The sequence below is a fragment of the Populus alba genome, chromosome 12, assembly GCF_005239225.2.
Source record: "Populus alba chromosome 12, ASM523922v2, whole genome shotgun sequence".
Lineage (NCBI taxonomy): Eukaryota > Viridiplantae > Streptophyta > Magnoliopsida > Malpighiales > Salicaceae > Populus > Populus alba.
In genome coordinates, this window is record NC_133295.1 from 13,729,820 (window position 1) to 13,745,890 (window position 16,071).

Consider the following 16,071-nt stretch of genomic DNA (forward strand, 5'->3'; position numbering starts at 1 on the left):
GAATAGGGTTATTTATTTATTTATTTATGATATAAAGGCAAAAAAATTAAGGAGAGGATTAATTGGATAATGCCAAGGATGGCAGAAGCATTGGGATTTTCAGTGTTTAGGACCTAACTGAAAATGGGTAAAACTTTTTGGACTTTCTTATATAACTATATACACAGTCCATCTATTTATTTATTTATTTTACCAACAATTAATAGACAAAAATAAAAACCCTCACCAACCCTCCAAGACATAAAAACTCAAGTGGCAGTAGTACGAGAAAAGGGAAATTAGAGTCAGTGTAGTGTGTTCTGTAAGAGAAGTACAGTTTGTTTGAGATTCATCACTTTCTCTTATTATGGCTTCAAGATTGTTGTGGGCTTCAAGGGCTGCGTCTTACCTTAGGATCTCTGTTTCTCATAGAGGGTTTGCTTCTGGTGAATCTCATAGTTCAACCATATTCTTTTCTTGGTCTTGATCTGCTCTTAATTTTTTTTTAATGGTTTCTTGTGTCTTTTTTCTGTTTTTGATAATAATGGTTGTTGATGTAGATATGGATCTTATGTATGTGCTTTAATGAAATGCATGATCTTTGATTATTTTTTGGTTAAAGTTTCGATTTTGGCATCTGGGGTGTCTTGTTTTTGGTGTTGATTTGAATATATATATATATATGAAGAGTGTAAATTGGCTAGTCAGTGAAGGAATAGACATTGATTCCGATCTTTCTTTTCGTCAAAATTAGATTGATGAGTTTGTTGCATAAGCATGATTACTATTTGTGTTCACTGATTTAATTTCTTGTGTTAAAGAGACATGATAACTAAGTTGTTGTCTGATAATGATGACAGTTCTTTATATAGTAAAAAATGAACATGGGGCTTTTTTGTTTTATTCTGTTTTTGGAATTCTGAAAAGTGAAAATAATCTGTTTTCTTTTGAAGCTTGTAAGTTATGATGGTGGCGGTGAGGATGGTAATGGCATGGAGGTTTTTTGAAATAAAATTGTTACACAGTTTGGGGTGTGGTGTTCTAATGCAGTCGTGATGGCAATTCTTGTCGTCAACTCTCTGTTGGTGGCAGCACTCTTTACTTTCATTCTATTTCTTAAGCAAAGATTTATTTTTGAATTTGAATTGTAGATTAGAATTCAGGAATGTTGAGAAGGCAGTATTCTGCAAACTTAACGTAGGTTCTTGTTCACACGAGCAAGATTAAATGCTTATGAAATAGGTGTTGCTAATTCTACTAGTTTTAAATTTTGTTAAAATAAAAAACAAAATAAATGGAAACGGCTATACCATCCAGTTGTTCAACTTCAAAGTCAGCTATTTGGTTTCTTTATGATCTATACTCAAGCCTCCAGATTATATATGAATATTGATAATTGGCTTCATTTATGACATAGATAAAGGGAAGACAAGAAATTTTGGAAATTATTACCCAAATAGTTTACTGAAATACCCTGAACTAGGCGATGCTTCTATTCTGGAACCATTCATTTTGAGTTTGGAGAGGACTCATAAGACCTGTGGTTTTATGATGACTATCTTTGGTTTCTCCATGTCATATATCTACCTTAAAATCATATGATGAAATTTGGAGGGAAAATATTGTTCTTTAATTATATCTTGAGCCTTCATGCTTGTATGATCAAAAGATCATTGGAGACAGAGCTTCCTTGGGCAATTAGTCATTGTTCCTCCTGAAACCAAGGATCCCTTTGCAGCTTAGTGTCCTTTCCATCTTTTATTTGATGTCCAATGATGCGCGTTTCTCAAGCTAACTCTTTAACTGATAGGATAATTATAATCTGCAGACAAATTATCAGTCCAATTTTGATGCATTTGATTGAACTTGCTGAAGGGCCCTGTGGTTACTATTCCATGTGTTTTGTGTCATAATCTTCAAAGTTGTTTACATTATCATCAAAATAAAAAAGAGGAAAAAATTGGTATTGAGAAAGGTTGTAAAGATCTTCTAATAGGTATTACCATAGCCTGTGTTTGTGCATGCAGATAGCAAGCACAAGCTAGCATGTGTCTGTGCTTTCTGCGTGGACGTGTTCCTTTAATGGGAAAATTCTAATTGCAGTCCTAGAACTTTCATAATTGCATCACAAAATGGTCCTCAATATTTCTTTTTATTCAGAATGTTCTTTCAAATTGATCTAGCATTCAGCATCCATTCAGATTTGTTTGTCTAGATGTTGTGCTATTTTTTCAAATGTTTTTTACTTCCTAGGGTTTTGGAGGTTCATTTTTATCTCCTACTCTTTAAGCTTCCTGACGCATGCATTTTCTCAATTCACTTGCAGTTGTAAAGGACTTGAAGTATGCTGAAAGTCATGAATGGGTAAAGGTTGATGGTAAAACTGCTACTGTTGGTATAACCGATCATGCTCAAGACCATTTAGGTGATGTTGTGTATGTTGAATTACCGGAAGTGGGTGCTACTGTGAATCAGGGTTCTGGATTTGGCGCAGTTGAAAGTGTCAAGGCCACCAGTGATGTCTATTCTCCTGTTTCTGGAGATGTGGTTGAAGTTAATGAAGAACTGAACAGCTCTCCTGGTTTGGTTAGTCTACTTACATGGTGCCATATTCTTTTTCTTGAGATTGCTTTATAAATAAAAAAAATTAGGTTGGATTTTTTTTTATATAGTTTTTTCCTCTCCTTCCCTGAAACTTCAGACCTCTGCAATTCATTTCAACGGATTATATGACAAATCATGGATTGTATAGATTGAGGTCTCTTAATTGAGGAATATAAATGGACTTGCTAAATAAACAGCTCTCTCGACCCATTTATTGGTTTTCTGAACTCCTTAAAACTGAATGTTAATGACCAAATCTTCCTTAACAAGTGAATTCACTTTTCTTTCTTTACTCCTCCCTGAAATACCATGTAATGTGGCTGCTGTATTTATATATATTGCAAATCAGAGTTAGTCTGATAGTACTGGCTGCTTAACTTGTCCTTTAAATTCAACATGTCATAACTCTGTAATTAAGGAAGTGCTTTGATATTCTCTGTATGGATTTTCTTCTACTATTTTGCAGGTCAATTCAAGCCCCTATGAGAAGGGATGGATTATGAAGGTTGAAATTAAAGATGACAGTGAACTAAAGAACTTGAAGAACTCAGATGATTACGCTAAGTTCTGTGAAGAAGAAGATGCAAAGCATTGAGTGGACTGTTGGCAAAGTAGAACTGGAGGCAGTTCTTACAAAGGGCATATTTCCACTAATCGCTTAACCAGATGATGCCTCATGAAGGACGCTGAAAGTTGCAAGTTTCTATCTTGAGAATTTTTTTTTCCAACAAAGTGTTTTCTGATTCCCTTTTCCTGTGTGACAAATTTGGTAGAAACAATCATTCAATAGAATAAATAATCTCTCCAGGTTTTCATCCAATGAAATGATGTGGCCAGTTAGGTAGTTGCAACCTTTGGTGATTAACGTTTAAACTTTTTGATAAATCCTGCTCTACTTGAAAGGTTTGCAGCTAGAATTTTCATAAGATTTTTGGTGGATCAGATTAAAGTATTCACCCGTGATATTTATTCCATGGAGGAAAAAAGAAATGAGGAAGTGCATGCTTTTTTATTTATTGAGGGAGAAAATATGCATCCTAATGGATTTTCCTTCGCTGTTGATAAACATGCAGCACCTGTTGTGTAATGGTTTTCTTGTGTTGAAATGGACTGCGTGATGGATACGGACACAGTGAATTAGATCTGCTTATTGCTGAAATCAGAGGTTGGTAGGTAAGTTGTCTCAGTCACAAACGCGGTTTCTTTCTTTAAACTGTTTCTCAGTATGCCTGAGGTGGTGGATTTCTTCGCAAGATTCTTTATGCTAAGAGTTTTAAGAACACTTATCTACATGCTTAAAATATTATGTTTGCTTTGGAGGTTTATAGAGCATTGGACTGTTAAATGGGGTACTCATTTTCTTGTTCCTAACAGTTCACAAACTTTCATCACCTAGTTATCTGCACGTTAGGCACTTGTTTATACATATCAAAGATAGACCTTCTTAGGATTGGGAGATGATTAGAATTTTACTGAAGTAAAAGGTTTTTGAAAAAATTACACAAACTCCAATAGAAACAGATGCAAAACGAAAGAAAATACCAGTGGTTACAGAGTTATGAGAATGTCCATGGGATCTGAGTAGAGATGGTAGTTTATCCTTGAGACCGATCTGAGTAGTTATTGTTTGAATTGAGTTCAAGCAACACAAAGGAAAAAAAAAAAGTTGGGGTAATGGATATTGGTATACCCGACTCAAAATCCTGAATGAATTGGATATTTCATGAATAGTTATTGTTCTTGATTTCCTTTTAGGCACTGCCACGTTAAAAACTCAATTCTCTATAGAAGCCTTGACATGATATAAGGCAGCCTAATTCCTACTCGATAACTTGCCACTACTACACTCTATCCTATGCCATGTATATTCTGTCATTTTTAATTTCGACCTTCCTTCCTCCTCTTCAAGAAGATCTGCCTTGAAGAGCTTCTAGTGTCTCATTCCAATCAAAACGGGTGTTAACAGAGGTTGAGTTTTCGATGAGGGAATTGAGGAAGCGAGAGGGAAGTCTTCGAATGGATCCCAAATGTCAAAAACAGGGAATGGATCGAAAATGCTCAAGTAATTTATACCTGATTAGTTCAAGTTTGGGTATCCGAAATCCATGCCCGTCGGGTATAGGTAGCAGTTTTGATTTCAGATATGAAAATGAATAGTATCAAAATCCAATGCGTGGATATCCATTGTCGTCCTTCCATCCGAGAATACCATAGGAAATTATGTCTGATAGAATCATCCTGTCTAACGATGGATTTCTTCATTGATGGAGTCTAACGATCTGATGGACCACATAGGAAAGCAAACTGGAGGCAGCTAATTATGATGTGGGGAAATCAAACAAAGCCATTTGACACTTTAATTTGAACAACCTTGCTTTCCATTCTCTCTAGTGCACCCGGCTTTTTTTGAACCACAAAGCTCCTCAAATCCCATTTCACACCTTACATCATCAAGCCACATTACTTTAAACCTTTTTTTGGGATCTTGGCAAATTTCGAGTGTGATGGAACAATTGATCATAAATCACTATTTGATTAACAAGATGAAGAAATCAGCAGCATAAAAGAAGAACAAATGTGAACCTCGACAAAGAAAGCAATCAGTATTGATAGAACTCACTTCGCTAATTAGCAAATTTTCAATCTAATCAAAAATCAAATCACACTAAGACTAACAACGAAATACGCAGAGTGACTCAATCCATCAAAAATTACATAACATCGGCAAGCTAGCAACCCTAATTGCATTAATCCCTCTAATTTTGCAACAAGTAATCTCGCAATTCCATACTATACACAAACACCTCTAAATTATAGTATAAGTCTATACATACTAAACCGAAAGAATTTGCAATTGCACTCAAAAGCTTAGCTCAGCTCAATCTCGGATGTCTTCAATCATCACGAGCGGCAGCAAAAGCATTTAATTTTGTTTCTCTCAAATTAAGATATTAATTTAACAAATCTACTGATCAATATGAAGATAATGTTGAAAGAGTTGTGGCAGATGATGTTCTTGGTGAGGGTGAGTTCTGCTTCAACACCACTGTTGGTAAAATGCTTGTTTTTCTCCTCTCTTGCTCCTTGATTAGCTCTCCAGTAAATGTCTCCAATTTGTCGAAGTTTGTGCTCTCAACTATCTTCTTCCCTTCAAATAACACAGACTCCACATTTTTCTGTGCCAACATCTCTTCTGCCATTGCCAATAAATCCGCCTTCTTGTTGGATTTCATTGATTTATCCGCAATTCCATGCTTTTTAGCAATAATCCCATTTGCCTGAAAAAAATTCATAATCAAATTAGCCCAATAATGCAAACAAAATTAAATTTCCATCCCAGTTTGATAGTTACATTTTTCGGCGAAACTGTTAGAGATTTGGTGTTATTTTACTTTCAGTAATTTGACAGAATCTAGTACCTGAATTCGAACATAATTGCTGGTCCGACAGTTACCAAACGCCATTGAAACAGCTTGATCAACCTGATAAAGGAACAAATTCAATTAGCTGACCTACCACAAAACAGAGAAACAAACACGGAAAAGGGACAAAAACATGTAATCCTTAGTAAAATAATAATGTGGTTACCATGTCAGATGCTCCTTCTCCAGCTATCCTGACAAATCTTGCAGGTGTCGAATTCTGATTCTGATAACCGAAATCTGACTCTCCATTTCCAAGGGACACCACCAAAAGATCCTCCACCCCATTACAGAGTGGAAACTCCTGCTTATTGTTCAGGACATGAGTGATTGCTGCAGCTGTTGGATTGTTCATGGCAATCCCACCATCAATAGCCACAATTTTAGTCCTCTTGTCGACGGACCGCATGTCCACGGCCCCAACCATTGTTGGATCGGCTGAAGTTGCAAGGCAGACATCACTCATTTTAAAATCATATCCATCCATTTCCAATGCATCAGCACGAGAAAATAAGAATGGTGCGTGTGTTGAAAGATCGTAACATGGTATCAGAGCCGATTTGATTGTATCCTTCAAAGTTAGTTCTCCGAAAGTTTTTGCGAAAACTTTCTCTGCTTTCGCAGAACCAAACAATTTGCCGAAAACCCCTTGTGATCTGTTCATCTTCTTATTAATCTTGACAAGAAAATTGAGAGCTTCTTCGGCTGTAAACATAGGGCGTCCATTTTTGCCACGAGTGAAGAGTAAGGCAGCCAAAACACCACCAGAACCAGAGCCAGCAACAACGTCAAAGTAATCAGAAACGGAGGCATTAGGATTGCCTGACTTTCGACGAAGGCAAGACTCAAGGTATGTCAAAGACTTAGCAGCAAGAATTCCATTAGTGACACCTCCTCCATCAATGGAGAGGATCCTGACCTTACCACCATTGAACTGTTTGGTGGGCTTAAGTTGTTCTTGAATTGGGACTTGGTGAGTGTTCTTGGAGAGCTTTGGATCATCATATCCACCAAAGAGAAACTTGTTTTCTAGGATTGAAAAGATTTCATAAGTGAGCTTGTCTACATCAAAGGAAGAGTCATCAGGCATGGTAGATGCGAGTACTGCTGCCATTGGATTGAACTTGTTGATGATCTTTTGAAGGTTTTGAGCTTTGATTGTTGAAACACTGTGTGATGTTTTCTGAGAGCAGAAAGAAGTGAAAATGGTGATGGAGGTGAGGAGCATCATAGGGAGTGTATATATAGTGAGGATTTGTGGTGTCTTGATGTAGCCATTGAGGAACATTCCTTTCTAGGCGATTAATCGGCACGATGAGTAGCTTGAGTTTTCTATTTTATTTATTTATTTATTTATTCAGATTCTTGATCTCTTGTCCTTTTCTTTAAATTTTTTTATTTATCTATCCTTTTCGTTTCTTTATTTTAATTTATTTGAATGGAGCAGATGGTTTTTGGCGTGGAGTGATTAAAAAAAATGAGGAGAAGGGAACCGAAAATAAAAAAACAATGTGAATTCTTTTTGTGTGCCTAAATAAATAATAGTACTAAAAGACTAAAGAAGGATGCTTATTTAAGTGTAGTTTGTCAGGAGATGGTCAATTTAAACTATTGATAGAGATTTTTTTTTTTTTTTTTGTGAATTAATATAATTTTCCTCCTTTGAATCATGCATGGTGAATGTTTTATCTACTTTTACAAGGATGTGAAACTTAATTTTTATTCATAACCTATCATATAATTTTAGGAAGATGAAAGCAATTTGTGACATTAAACATGCTTCAACTCTAAAATCTTGTTGTTTTTCCGTTTCAAAAAGTATTTTTAAAAAAATTTAAATTTTTTTTAATTTTTTATTAGCTTCAAAATATATTTTTTTTGTATACAATTAAGGGTATTTTTAGATTACTTTTTATATATTGATATTTAGTTTTTGGTATTGTGATGTAGTATACTTAAAAAAAAATAAAATATATTAAAATTATGTTTTTTTAAATTTGTTTTTTTGTTTGTATTAGTACATTAAAAGTATTCAAAACCATTTAAAAATATTAATTTCATATATTTTTAGATGAAAAATAAATTATAACGTAAAAACAAACTTTCATTTAGCCTTGTAAAAGAGAAGATGCCTGTGTCAAAATTGGGAATTCGGGAGAATTAACTTTTTGGCAAAATCTAATATAAGAGATTTGAGCCTTGATGGTTAAGAGAGGAGCACATTTCCTTAATTATTGGATCAACACCCTTAATTTTTTTTTAATTCTATTTTATTATTCTGTTATACTAGCCAGTGATTCGTTGTTTTGCCGATTTAAGTGTTTTAAGAAATCATAAACTTTCTTAAAATATGACAACCAGTAATATTTTCTAAAACAACATAATACTTGCCAAAAAAAATTTAATAATATTTGCAAAAAAAAAATTTGGTAAGATTCTTATTATTTTTCTTGGCTTTTTTAATTACATTTATATTTTATGTTTTTTATGTGTTTTTTCTTTATGGTATTCTTGTCTCTTCCAAGTAATATTTTTTAAAACTAATATTTTGTTTTTTCTTTTCATAGATTTGTTGAATATTATAAATTTTATATTTTATATTTTTGTGTGCTCCTCATTTACAGTATTTTCATTTGTTTATAGTAAGATTATATTAAGTTGATGATATACAAAAAATAAAAATAAAAAAAAAATAGTGCACATACCATATATTCATATGAACCTATCACACACATTAAATAAGATCATCTCCACATATAGCACTCAAATAATATTTAATTAATCTTAATTATAATTTTTTCTACTTTAGTATTATAAACAGATAAACTTTTCTATCTCTTACGAATTTTACTTTAATTGGATGGCAAGACAAAACAGGAAAAAAAAAATGAAAAATAATCAAGAAAACAAACAAGCATTTATATTTTGGTTTTCAAAGCGAAATTCTCCAATCTCATGCTACTTGAGATGATTTATTCTTGAATTCGAAGAACATCATCATCCGATTTTCTGCTTTCTAGTTTCAATCTCCTCAGCCCGCCACGAGAGATGGCATAAATCTTTGTTTTTGATTCTATTGGATTCAAAAAAGTATATTTCTTGTGTTTGGGTTAAAGAAGGGACACTTAAAGGAGTCTTCAATTCTTTATGTCGTTTGCTTATCCATCAAGAGAAATTAAAAAGCAAATGGCAATTAAAGAAAATATATATATATATATATCAATGATTACTTTACTGCCATTACTTTAAAACTCCTCCCGCCCACACTTCATTTCTTCTTTTGCTTACCATTTAAAACTTAAGGAAGATGATATATGGAGTAAGGCTCCTGTGTATAATGAGTTGGATAAGTTAATTTAAGGTATTGTTTAGGAGTATGGTTGGTTTATAATTTTTAAATTTTTTAATTTTTTAAAAAAGTTTTATATTAATATTTTTAAAATTTTTTTAAATTTTTTTTATATGTTGGTGTTAAAAAAAAATATTATTTGAATATATTTTCAAGTGAAAAACATTTTGAAAGTAACTCATGTACTATAATTTCAAATATAACCTAAATTAATTTAATATTTTTTTAAAAAATAATAATTTTTTTTTATTTTAAAAAAAAATCAGCAAAATTTTTATGAGGTTATAGATCAACCCAAGTTTATAGCCTACCTTCTTTTATTAATTGTGAAATTTAGCTTGAGTTAGGCCTTGAATCAACCCACCAGGTTGATATAGGTTTCTTAACTATTAAAATTACAAGGCAACAAGTAGCTTATTAGGGGAAAAAAAACGGAAAGAAAATTTATCATTGATTGCCACCATTACTTGAAAGTTAAAACTCCTCCCGCCCACGCTGCATTTCATCTTTTGTTTAACATTTAAAACTTAGGAATTCATATGGTAGTCAAATTCAATTAGGAATATCACGAAGCTGACTGGGTTAATCCGTATTAATATATTAAAGAAATATTATTTTTTTATATATAAAAAGTTAATATTTTTTTTACCAGAACTCAAATTTTTAATCGAGTGAACTCTCTTTATTAATTATAAAACTCAGCCTTTTAATTCATTACTAATTAAGATGTAAATCACAAGTCCGAAAATGAAATAAAACTTTATTGCTCCTATATATAAGATTATTTATCTTTTATTGTTTAGGAAATTTGGACATAATTATTGGTGAAAAAAATGGTCAAAGAACACCACCCATTCCCACAATTAAATAAAAAAATCATAATCAATGCCCATTGAGCACAATCGATTTTTTTTTTAAGGCTTTGACCATAGAGATATTTTAATTTCATGGTATTTTGGGAAATGTATGCCATGATTAAAAGGAGGGATACAGCAAGCGCTGACACCTAGCTGCCATAACTGTTACCCATAAATAATGAAACATGCTTTATTCATTTTCTTTATGCTCTCCTTGAAAATGAAAAAACAATAACAAATTGAAATTGATGTATAAATTTTTCATACCTAACACATAGTAATAAAAGCTTTGTCGTTAAATACAGTTTCTAGAGTTTACAACTCGATTTAAACCAGGTTTTTTTTATTAATTTTGAATCAATTAATACTATGAAATTAATTTTTTAAAAATAAAATAATATTATTTTAATAAAATATTATTGATTCAGATTTACTCAGTAACTTATTTATTAATCAGTCCCAGAGCAGGTGTGGTAACCATGAAATAAAGAGTTCATTTTGTTTTTATTTCTTTCTTTTTTTTTTTCCCTCGACTAAAAACCAAATAAAGGTCTTGTACCCGCGATAGTCAGCGAGAAAATCTCAGTAGGGCCTTATAAGATGTGGTGGTTGTTTGTACGAAGGTCTCAAAACCCTTTTCTTCTCCTCTCAATTTTTTTTTTTTTTAGAGAGAGAGAGAGAGAGAGGAGAGGGCACCCATGCATTCATGTACGATTGTACCGACATTCGGTGCCAAATATCTTCCTATTTATGACTCTATCTATTAGTTTTTTTTTTTTATATATAATCTTAAACGGTTAAATTGAGGTTTTATATGATTTGGCATATTTAAAAATAAAAGTTTTTTTTTAAAATATTTTTTTATATTAAAAAAATATATTTTTTATTTTATATAAATTATTTTTTAATATCAACATATTAAATTAATTTAAAAATATATAAAAAATTAATTTTAAAACAAAAAAATCTCAAATTTATAGGAAACACGTTCCAAACACATTATCAAATATCTCCTAAATAAAATTAGTTTTTTTCTTGGATTTTAATGTATTTATAACTTATATATACAAAATACTGGTATACTTATAAAAAAATATTTTTCATCATTTTTTTAAAGTTGAAACCAAGGTAAGCAAAAAAGAAAAGAAAAGCAAAACCACTTAAATTTTACCCTATAGACAGTCTAAAATCGTGCAAATCATATTTCAATTTGTGTACTTTTATAGTTTTGTAAGTTTTTAATTCTAATTTTAAAAGTCATAAAAATTACTTTGTGATCAAAACTGACTGCTAACCTCTTTTTTAAATATCCAAACAGTCCTTAAATGCATTTGTTTGTATTGTTTTTAGTGGTTGAAATATGATTTTTTTGAAAAAAATAAGGATATTTTTTGAAAAAAATAATGTTGTAAATAATTATATAAATACATGAAGTAATATTAAGTTTTTTAAACTAAAAGAATTAACAGTGTTTTTTTTTTTTTTTAGTACCTAGACTAGCAGTCTCTCTCTCTCTCTCTCTCTCTCTCTCTCTCTCTCTATGATAGGGAGATAAAGATATGGCATTGGACAATGGCCACAACACAAACGTTGAGATCTTTCTTTTCAGATTTTTGCAGATCCAGACAGCACCAATGGGACGGGGAACCCCCTCTTAAATGTAGCCATGGTTTCGACGCTGTCAATCACAGTTGTCTGTGGCTCCGTACCAAATGAACACATGTGCCAACTTGTTCTAATTGGGTGCCAGACTCTGGATAGTACACCTCTTCTTTAATGTCAATTTGGTGTAAAAGATGATTCAGAGAGGAAAGTTCAAGCACACGTGAGAAGCTTGGGAAGACGGTCCTCCATTTTGTTTTGAATTTGAATTCAATTCTTTCGTTTCCTCTTTAATCTGCGCATAGATCTTTGGAAGAATAAACTTTTCAAGTAAAAGCATGCATACTTATTCTCTATAAACTCGCAACTCAAATGTTAAACCCTATAAATTTTAATTTGAACTTAGTAAGCAATAGCGTATTATTATTTTTTACAAGAATGATATAAATTATATTTTAAAATTTTATTTAATAACTTAAGTTATTATTTAAAATAATTTTTTAATATAATATCAAAAGTTTTAATGATCAAATTGTCACGAGTTTAAATTTTATCATTCTCATTTATTTAATAAAAATAAAAATATAAAGCAGTGTAAGTTGGTTGTACAAGCTTCAAACTCAAATAACTTTCATTTGAATAGAATATATTAAAAAATAATGTAAATCATATCTTGAAATCTTATCTAATAACTTGAGTCATTGAATTGAGATGATTCTTTGATGATTTTTTTATGATAAATTATAATTTCATAACTTGAATTGAGTCGGATTTTAATTTAAATTTGGAAGATATAAATTTGATTGATCTTAACATATCATTTAAAAAAAAAAAAAAAACAACATTTTAATAAGATTTACACGTTGCATAGCAATATTCCAAGAGTCATAGATCCGACAAATTTAAGTAAAAGAACGAGAGTGGACTGGAAGGCTTATGATATCCCTTTCGGAGCATGGGGTTTCTTGAGGTCCCCTAAGAAGCACGCATGCCATTTTATCATAGTCCAAAAATTTGTGTTAGTACAAGGTAGGTTGCTTTATGTATTTAGTGGATCAAATTAATTGAGTGCAGTAGAGGAGACGTTAAGTTACAAATTGAGACGAGAAGGTAGCCATCAACTAAGTAGAATGTTGAATATGTCATTTAATTTGGTAATTCTCTCCTAGCAAGCTATTTCTAAAACAAGAAATTAATGGGGGTGGTGCCTCTCTTTTGATTTATTTTAAAATAATAATAATTGAGGCAACACGACTTTTCCTTTCCCTTAACTTCTACCACTCTCGTGCACAATTTGAACTTACGAGTAGCAAAAGCTCTAATCCAAGTATAGAAATGTTCATGTGGGGATTTTATCATCTTTTGTTGGGATTTAAAAAAAGGAAGGAGATGGATTATCTTTCTAATTTGAAAATGTACTTCTCTCATTCTTGGATTTCCTTTTATGCATACAAGGTTTAGGTTCTACTTCAATGAGATGGAGGAATTCAAGATTATTCGCCAGTATATTAATGTGAACAAAATCTGACGTGAGAGTGACATATTATTGGTTAATTTGAAATTATATATTTTATCCTAATCATCATGATGATAAGAAATAAGAGGTATTTATTGATGAATCTTAAAACATCAAGGTAGCATTAGGATAAATGGTGACGATAAGGATATGTTTTTCTACATTTTTTAGTGTAAGAGTAAAGAAATTTTTTAAAAAACCATTGATCTTAAATATGGATTTATTCTATGTAGATATATTGTTTAGTATGATAAGAATAACTAAACGTTACCTAAATATAGATGTATTGTTTAATATCATAAGATTTTTAGAGCATAGTATAACATTCAATTAGAAATTGAAAAAAAAACTTGAAAAATACTCATTTTATGCAAGGATGTCAAGTGGTGTTGTGTCTCCAAATTCTATACATCACTACAAGATCATTCTTGGTGAGGAATCGTGATCAGAAAACTCTCTTCTAATTCACTACATTTTTCAAGACAAACAAGAAAAAACTGCTGAAAACAACATGTTGATTGCAACAAGTTTTGTTTTTTTTTTTTTTTAAAAAAAATTTATATAGTACTTTGTCATAGGTTATGATGTTAGAAAACACTAAAATCCCATGCTAACTAACACTAAAAAACATTGTTATCAAGTTAAAGACACAATGGAAACAACTCAATGGATAATAAACTTAGAACAATCAATCAACCTTCATCATTCTCCTCTACAATCTAGCTAAATTATGCAGTGGTTGCGCCCCCTTTCTCTACTGACGTAAAATAGTGGCAAATCTATACTTTATAATTAAAGCCCACAATTCATGGCTGGTCCTTCCCTTTGTTTGTTTCCTCCACATTGTAGCTAGGTAGCTAGCAAGCTTGCTAGCTATGTACATTTTCAATTATATCTTCTCCCGCACGGGCTTCTCTCCTCTTGGGTCCCAGAATTATTCTCTTGTCAACAGATTAAATTAAGTCGCCGATTTTAGCATCAAAGGAAGCTCTCACTTTCGTTGTCATTTCCTCGTAGATCACCGACGCTAATGTTCATGTTCCAAGATCACTTAATAGGCCAAAAAGATTTGCTCAAACGAATCAGCAGCTGATATTTGTCACCAGAGAGTGTAGGGACAACGCCAAATCAAGTGGTAGGTGAGGAAGAAGGGAAGGAAGATGAATAGGGCAAAAATATTGAGGAGAGAGAGACATTGCTACCACGTAGAGTTGTCGGGTGATTACATTAAACAAACCTATAGTTTATGATTAGTGTTAATGATGTTTTTGATTATTTATTAATCGTGATTTACGGTTTGACATTCTTTATGGGCTTTTCACCATCCGACAACGGACTGGTTTTTTTAATTATGTGTTTAGGGCTTTAATCATTTGGTTAGTTAAATATGGTTTGTGCTTGAGTTATGAAACGTAGCTATTTATTTGGTTTGGTGGGTGTGTTACTTTTGGATAAAGGAGAATAATCTCAAAGCTTAAGCTTCTAATTTTTAATTTGGAGAGTACTGTCCGCCACTAACACAATTAATTAACATGATTTTTTTTAATATCTAAAAGTTTATATAATTGTTAATTTTAAAACTAGTAAAATTAATTGAGGTACACGGAAGCTAATTTAAACATCTATAATAATAAAAAAAATTAACACGATAAAAAAGATAACTCAAATAAAAAGATTTGTCCCTCCTCAATTTGTTTTTTCCCCTCAAGTTTTAACCGTTGGGATATTTTAATATGAATTTCTACATTATAGATACATTTCAAACATTTTTCCCCATAAAATTTGAATCTCATAATTATGTTTTAGGCGGATCGTATTGGATTAATCTATTCATAAAAAAAAAAAACTTCTCTTTTTGCAGGACATGAATATGAGATGATACCTAAACCTATTAAATTCAATATTTTTTATGGAGGACTTTATTGGGAAAATAAGCTTAAATATTTTAAGAGATTTTTAATGATTATAATTTTCTTGGTCTTCAACTTGTAATAAATTTCACTATCCTTCCGTAGTATAAACTTAAGAAAATTAATGGAGCATGGACAGATTGTATATCTGTATGATGGTATAGGCTGAAAGCACACAGATTGTTTAGTTTATGGATAGAAAAAGGAGTTACACGGGGGGATATGGACGACAGGAAATCAGAGAGAAACTGCAGAGACAAAAATGGTGCTCTAGACAAGGTCAGCATGGAGCTGTGAGGCCAACTGGTGAGGGCCACCACCCGAACACAGAGTAATATTCTAAGATGAATGGTATGAGGCTTCTAGCCGACAGTGCTACAAGATGATCTGTGATCAGATTAGCCGTTTGATTCTCCTGTTTGGTGCATGGAATTTGCCCATTCTTGCACTAATCTATTGCTTATACTTAATGGATTTTTGCTGGTTCTTGGCGCATTCTGTACACGCTGAAGACGAAAAGAACCCCATTCTATACTAGCTACTGGCTAATAGTTATGCACAAGCTACCCTGGTCAACGCTCCAGTTGACTCGAAAGCCAGCCAGCCTGTTCCTTGCCCTGGATCTTGTGTTTAAAAAAAGGCAAATCGGAGGTGACTTTTGACGTGGTGATTCAATCTATTATCCCATTAAATTTTGGTAGATGATTTTTTTAATAAAAAAATAATAAAAAATTTAAATTTTTTATTAAAATAACATAGTTTTTATTAACCTGACTAACTGGATTTATTAAAACAATACAATTTTAATTAATTTTATCAACTTCAGTCTAAA

General features: G+C 31.9%; 2 protein-coding genes across 2 annotated transcripts; one reads left to right on the plus strand and one right to left on the minus strand.

Moving 5' to 3' along the window:
- The first annotated feature begins 222 nt into the window (after window positions 1-222).
- Window positions 223-3,599, plus strand: LOC118060635 (glycine cleavage system H protein 2, mitochondrial). Its single transcript, XM_035073878.2, has 3 exons — window positions 223-425; window positions 2,306-2,565; window positions 3,050-3,599. The coding sequence occupies exons 1-3, from the start codon at window positions 347-349 to the stop codon at window positions 3,176-3,178; spliced, it is 468 nt and encodes a 155-aa protein (XP_034929769.1). The 5' UTR covers window positions 223-346; the 3' UTR covers window positions 3,179-3,599.
- Window positions 3,600-5,208: 1,609 nt separating this feature from the next.
- On the minus strand, window positions 5,209-7,308 carry LOC118060634 (patatin-like protein 3). Its single transcript, XM_035073877.2, has 3 exons — window positions 6,172-7,308; window positions 6,003-6,065; window positions 5,209-5,861 (listed from the first exon to the last, which is right to left on the minus strand). The coding sequence occupies exons 1-3, from the start codon at window positions 7,291-7,293 to the stop codon at window positions 5,556-5,558; spliced, it is 1,491 nt and encodes a 496-aa protein (XP_034929768.1). The 5' UTR covers window positions 7,294-7,308; the 3' UTR covers window positions 5,209-5,555.
- Window positions 7,309-16,071: the final 8,763 nt, after the last annotated feature.

What these genes read in the sequence shown, in the direction of transcription:
- LOC118060635 (XM_035073878.2), top strand. Translation starts at nt 347, where the DNA reads ATGGCTTCAAGATTGTTGTGGGCTTCAAGGGCTGCGTCTTACCTTAGG. An exon ending in TCATAGAGGGTTTGCTTCTG is followed by an intron (nt 426 to 2,305) that starts GTGAATCTCATA and finishes ATTCACTTGCAG; the next exon opens with TTGTAAAGGACTTGAAGTAT. An exon ending in TGAACAGCTCTCCTGGTTTG is followed by an intron (nt 2,566 to 3,049) that starts GTTAGTCTACTT and finishes ACTATTTTGCAG; the next exon opens with GTCAATTCAAGCCCCTATGA.
- LOC118060634 (XM_035073877.2), bottom strand. Translation starts at nt 7,293, where the DNA reads ATGTTCCTCAATGGCTACATCAAGACACCACAAATCCTCACTATATAT. An exon ending in GAGAAGGAGCATCTGACATG is followed by an intron (nt 6,066 to 6,171) that starts GTAACCACATTA and finishes TTCCTTTATCAG; the next exon opens with GTTGATCAAGCTGTTTCAAT. An exon ending in GCAATTATGTTCGAATTCAG is followed by an intron (nt 5,862 to 6,002) that starts GTACTAGATTCT and finishes AATTTTTTTCAG; the next exon opens with GCAAATGGGATTATTGCTAA.